This window comes from Nematolebias whitei, chromosome 16, assembly GCF_014905685.2.
Source record: "Nematolebias whitei isolate Nwh7 chromosome 16, NemWhi1, whole genome shotgun sequence".
Classification (NCBI taxonomy): domain Eukaryota; kingdom Metazoa; phylum Chordata; class Actinopteri; order Cyprinodontiformes; family Rivulidae; genus Nematolebias; species Nematolebias whitei.
Window position 1 is genome coordinate 37,973,732 of NC_056513.1, and position 6,000 is coordinate 37,979,731.

General features: G+C 43.8%; 1 protein-coding gene across 1 annotated transcript in view; it reads left to right on the forward strand.

The window, feature by feature from the left end:
- Nucleotides 1–4,993: 4,993 nt before the first annotated feature.
- LOC119422504 (ribosomal protein S6 kinase beta-2) overlaps nucleotides 4,994–6,000 on the forward strand; it is a 2,299-nt gene continuing 1,292 nt past the window's right edge. The window contains exons 1-2 of the mRNA XM_037689880.1: nucleotides 4,994–5,143; nucleotides 5,257–5,404. Of these exons, the coding sequence (XP_037545808.1) occupies nucleotides 4,994–5,143; nucleotides 5,257–5,404 (298 nt within the window). The remainder of the gene's footprint in view (nucleotides 5,144–5,256; nucleotides 5,405–6,000) is intronic.

The following is a 6,000-nucleotide window of genomic DNA, read 5'->3' on the forward strand; positions in this document are numbered from 1 at the left end:
TTGAGCTGGGGATTGTGTTAGGGGTCTGGACGATCTCTGGGGGGGTTGGGTCGCTGGCCCGGGTTCTGGTCGGTGCACAACTGAAATGTTATTAAAAACGTACCATTTAAGATGCAAGTGCCGACTTTTAGTACAGCCAAATGCACATCACTTTACATAAAACCACATTTGTCAAGGTGGCCCAGTGGTCTAAGGGGCTTCTTTAAGGTAGCAGTCTCCCCTGGAAACATGTCTTCAAATCCCACTTCTGACATGCTTTTTTGATTACTTCTACAAAAAGTGCCCAGGTAATTCACTCGCCTATGTCGAGTTCTGTTATCAAACAGGCCTTCTACAAAGCATACCCATTTGCTTGTTGTAATTATTTGGTTTAAGCATGAGTGAAAAAGACTTAAACTGGGTTCCAGCTACATCTTACAGGTGCACAACTGAAATGTCATTAAAAATTTGTTTAATTTGTAAGTGCCAACTTTTAGTACAGCCAAATGCACATCACATCCATCTTGCTCCACAGTGGGATCTAACGCTGGTCCTGCAGGCCCTGATCATAGCTCCGTTTGAGCCACTGAATCAGGTTCCAATTAAATTATTGTCTCTTAAAACAGCCCTGCTGCTGGCTTTAACATCTGCCAAGAGGGTGAGTGATTTATCTGCCCTCTCTGTCGCTCCGTCATGTCTTAGAATTCAGGCTGACGGCAGCTCAGCTGATCTAAGACCAAATCCAGCTTTTACGCCTAAAACATCACAAGCTCTTTTAAATCAAGAGCGATATCGTTGGAGTTTTTTTTCCCTCCCCCCAACAAATCAAAAGAAGAAACATCTGTCCATCTGCTCTGTCCTGTGCGGGCGTTGACGTGTTCTATAGCGCGCACAGCCGCAATGCGTCAAACTCAACATTTGTTTGTGCATTATAGAGATGCATCTGCAGGTCGCCCGTTATCCACCCAGCGCCTGTCACACTGGCTGTGTGAGGCCATTTCTGAAGCCTACAGAGCATCAGATTAAGAGCCTCCTGATAACCTCAGGGCACACTCGACCAGAGGTATTGCATCTTCGACTGCTTTGCATAATGGTATGACAATGCAGGATATTTGCACTGCGGCCACATGGTCAACACCCTGGTCATTTATTTGCTTCTATCTACGTGATGTGACGGCTCGTTCCATGACACATTCTATCCTTAGTGTTTTAACAGATTGAATATTGTTGTTGCATACAATACAGTGTGAGATGTTATCAGCCACAAGTTGTGACTGTTATTTTGGTTCTATTGTCATTAATCCCTTCATGACTATTGTTACCAATCAGTTCATTTGATTAATAATCAGTTCACTTGTTATTATTAATCTGTTCATATTGTTCAGCCTTGAATCTGTTGGTTCATGGCCCTTTTTCAGCATCTTCTTTTCCCTGTTGAAAGTTTCCGGGGCGTTCATGCACGCAGAACGCATAACTACACAGCACGCATCTGTGCATGGTACGCATAATTACACAACACGTAATTACGTACATGGAGAGCTGAGTGACAAGACATTTTTTGGGCAAGCTGCCGCTTCGTATGGTGTTCGAATGGACCCAGTGAGGCGAGGACATCATCTACTTCGCCCATAACCCACCAGCGACAGCCCTAAAGGGCGAAGCCTAGACGAAATAGAACGTTGGTTACGTACTGTAAACCCAGATTCTATGAGTATAGGTGTAGCCCTTTAAGTGTCGGGCCTCACTGGCTCCTAAATGGCTGAAGAAAAAGCTATTTGGGAGCCGATTACCCGCTCTTAATGTAATTTATACGGACCGGGTGGGGCCCACACAGCAGGTGGGCATGGACTAAATTTTTCAGTGCGATGCTTTGCATGTTGGGATAAACCCACTAAGCCACAGCTCTTAAAGGGCTACACCTATACTCATAGAATCTGGGGTTACAGTACGTAACCAACGTTTCACGTGGACTCCAGTAGCAGCTTCAGCCTGGCTAGCTTTCTGTGAGAGGTCGAGCTGCTGTTTCTGAGCTCTCTAAAAGCAGACTCCCTCTTAGCTGGTGCGGTGAAATTATTCCAGGTGAAGAGAGAAGGAACAACTCAACTTTTAAAGCAGCTGGTGGTGGATCCGCAGACAAAATCCTCCTGAGTGAAACGCCGGCTACATACAATGCTCCCTGGCTTTATACAGAAGTCGGGACCATCATCTCCTGATCACTTGGATCCACTGCCTCTTTTGGTCTGGGTACGTTGTGAAAAATATGGTAGGACAGATATGGTTGTTTTCTTGCCCCACAAGAACAACCAGGAACTGAACAAAAGAAACCACGCCGAGACTGAGCCATTTTCCTCACTGTCTAATGCTAACGTTATAAACACCGGAAGTTGTTTAACACCACATCCGGTTTAAAACGCGGAAGCTTGAAAAAGGTCTATTATTCCTCATGCCTTTCACCTGCTCACAGCTCTATTTAAGCCACAGCTCTTCAGTCAGCCAGTGCCAGATTAGCTTCGTGTGAGAAATGTCCAGCATTCATGTTCAAGCCTTGCCTGTCTCTCAAGTCTTAATCCCACGCCTGTCTTCCGGATCCTTCGCCTTGCCTGGCCCTTGCCTGTTTTGGACTTTGAAATCAGACCACGGTACTGACCCAGTTTGATTGTTTGACTACACCTCCTAGATCTTCCTCTGGTTTGGGATTCTGATCTCTGACCCATGGTTCTCGACCCAAGCCTGTCCCACAGAACTCTCTCCGGATTGTCCTCAAAGCTGCACTCAGTGTGCTCACTCTCTGCTGCTGCCAACTCGCGGCCCCTGACGGCATCCTTCTAAACCAACATAAGGAGTACACCTTGCTCTTGACTGTGAAGGTTAGATACTCTGCTTATTATGGTAAATGGTAAATGGACTGCACTTATATTTTCAATTCAATTCAACCTTTATTTAGACAGATAAATCCCATTGAGCCTCGAGGACTCATTTAAAAGAGAGATCTGATTTCAACAAAGAATGATGACAACAATGGACAACAGTGACAACAATAAACAGTTATAAAAAGTCATTCTCCAGTTTTTTTTTTTTTAAACAAATAGGATGGCTAAAAAAAGGTCACAAAAAACAGCTAGATTCTAAGGCGAATGTAGAAAACTAAAAACGGGAACATGTCTGTATTGGTCCCTGCCAGGAATCCAACAGATTCTTAAAGCCACTTAGAGAGGTCAAGGTGGAGAACTTCAAATGTTTTTGTAAGGTATTCCAGGAAACAGGAGCAGAGTAGGAGAAGGCCCTCTTGCCTAGTTTAGTCCTCAATGAGGGAACACTGCAGGTAATAATGTCCTGAGAGCGCACGCCGTAGCTGCACTCACGCAGATACAAGTAGAAGGAGATGTATGAAGCCAGCAGACCAAGAAGTGATTTAAAGATGAATGTAGCGCCTTTCTATCTTATTTCAAGATACTCAAAGTGCTTTACACTACAATCTGTGTCCTCATTTACCCATTCATACTGAACTCTACTAGATCTCTACAAAGCTAATTGAACAAATCATTCTAATGAGACTAATCAGAGCTTTATCACATTCATACACTGATGGGACACACATCAGAGGCAACGAGGGGTTCAATGTCTTGCCCAGGAACACTTCGACATGTGACTGCTGGTGGATTTGAACCCCCAACTCTCTCATTGGAGGACGACTGCTCTAACCACTCAGCCACAACCGCCTCCTACTATTACTTTTACTATTACTACTATTATTATCACTATTACCTGAACCTTCACAGTCTAGCCAAAGTCACTAACCCACATATCTTTACAGACTGGACCTGGGCCCAGAACCAGACATCCAGCAGCGATTTATTAATAAATCATTTTAACCATTACTGTCTTGATGGTTTTTTTTTTTTCTTCTTTCGACTGCTCCCTATTTTTTAGGGGTCGCCACAGCGAACTAAGTCACAAGAAGATTTGGCCGTTATTTTTTATGCCGGATGCCCTTCCTGACACAACCACAGACCACCGAGCTACCACAGCCCTCTGTGTGGAGCAGATAGCTTCTGTCTAGGACACCCGGAGGAGCAGACGGTGGGAGCTAAGGGCCTTGCTCAAGGGCCCAGAGTGGGACGAATGAGGGTGGGGGCAGGTGTGGGTGCTTCACCTACCCCACCCGCATTATTGATGTTGTCGGTATACCGGGGCTTGAAACGACGAACTTCCGATCACAGGCCCACCTTCTCTAACCTCTGCGCCACCACGCCCATATCCCTATTAATAAATCATTTTAACCTTTCCTGTCTTGGTGTGTCGTGCACAAATCCAAAACCCCAATCTTGTCAAGGTGTGCTACAGTTATCTACACATTTGATGGACTGTACCTGTTTGATATTTATTAAAATGTATTACTGTTATTTACAGTCTTGGGTAAAGTTTTGATTTTTGAAATGTGTAACTTTTGTACGTTTGAATGTCTCAAAGGTTTAAGACAAACGTATGCCATGTTAAGGGCTGTTGTCAGGGCTGTACGTGTTTTGTCAAGCGGGTACTCTCTGTCCTGAGCTGCTGCACTTCCCTTTGCAGGTTCTCCTTCCTCTTTGTGAAAGAGAGGAGCGATGGGCTCTGCATTTGATGAGGAAAACATGATGTAGGAGCCACTTATATTTTTCTGTGTTTATCTCCACTAGGTGTATTTCATTTTATGTACTGAGTATGTCAGAAGAGGAAGGTGGTTTCTTAAGGGCAGGTGTGATTCTGTTCAGGTGTTGCTAATGAGAAGGGGCAAACAGTTTTCTACTGTGCTTAGTTCAGGGTCAAGGCAGATTTATTTGTTTTCTAAATAGAAATGTAAATGGATATTGTGAGGGAAATAAATTACTTTGATTTATAAGTCAAAATGAAGATCTGCATAGTGAATTTTGATTCAGCGCACGTAAAACTAAAGCGTACTAGGAACAACGGCAACCAGTAGCCTAAAATATAGGATTTTAGCTGCTACACATGAAAAATCATGAGAAGGAAAATCATGAAGCTCGAAACAACTACTGTCTGCAAATCAGTTCTTCAGGACCAAATCAAGACTTTGGACTTTTTTATTGTTTATAAGGTGTTCCAGGTGAGGAAGGTCCAAGGAGCCCAAGCAGGAAAAATATTTGCTATGAAGGTTCTGAAAAAGGTACTGACTGGCTGCACTCCATCCTGTCCTCCTTCCACTTGTTTACTTTCCTCCCCCATCTTTGTTTCTCCCTCTTTAAACACCCGACCTGCTGCCGTATTTGTCTCTTACAGGCTAAAATCGTGTGTAACGCTAAAGACACGGCGCACACCCGAGCAGAGCGGGAGATCCTGGAGAAAGTGAGACACCCATTCATCGTGGACCTGCTGTACGCCTTCCAGACCGGAGGAAAGCTCTACCTCATCCTGGAGTGTCTGAGCGGTGAGACGGGAACGATGGACGACATGAACTGGCTCAGGGAGACGGGGTTTTGTTAGGAAGAGAGAACAAAAAATAGAAAAAGTTCATTTACTTTGATGGAAAAAATTAAAAGTGAATTGGATAAAAGTAGGAGTTTTAATTTCAGGTGAAATATTTTAATCAAAATGAGCAGAAAGACGGACAAAAAAACCAGAAGGAAAAATTATAAAGAAACAAAACACAAATTGACCAAAAACAAGCACAAGGAGATAAAAATAACAGAAACAGACAAAATGGTTACACAAAAAGACAAAAAAGATGCACACGGAAAAAAAGGATGCAGAAAAAGACAAAAAGGACACACAAAATGACCACCAGGAAACACAAAATGACCACCAGGAAACACAAAATGACCACCAGGACACACAAAATGACCACCAGGAAACACAAAATGACCACCAGGAAACACAAAATGACCAACAGGACACGCAAAATGACCACCAGGACACACAAAATGACAAACAGGACACACAAAATGACCACCAGGACACACAAAATGACCACCAGGACACACAAAATGACCACCAGGACACGCAAAATGACCAACAGGACACGCA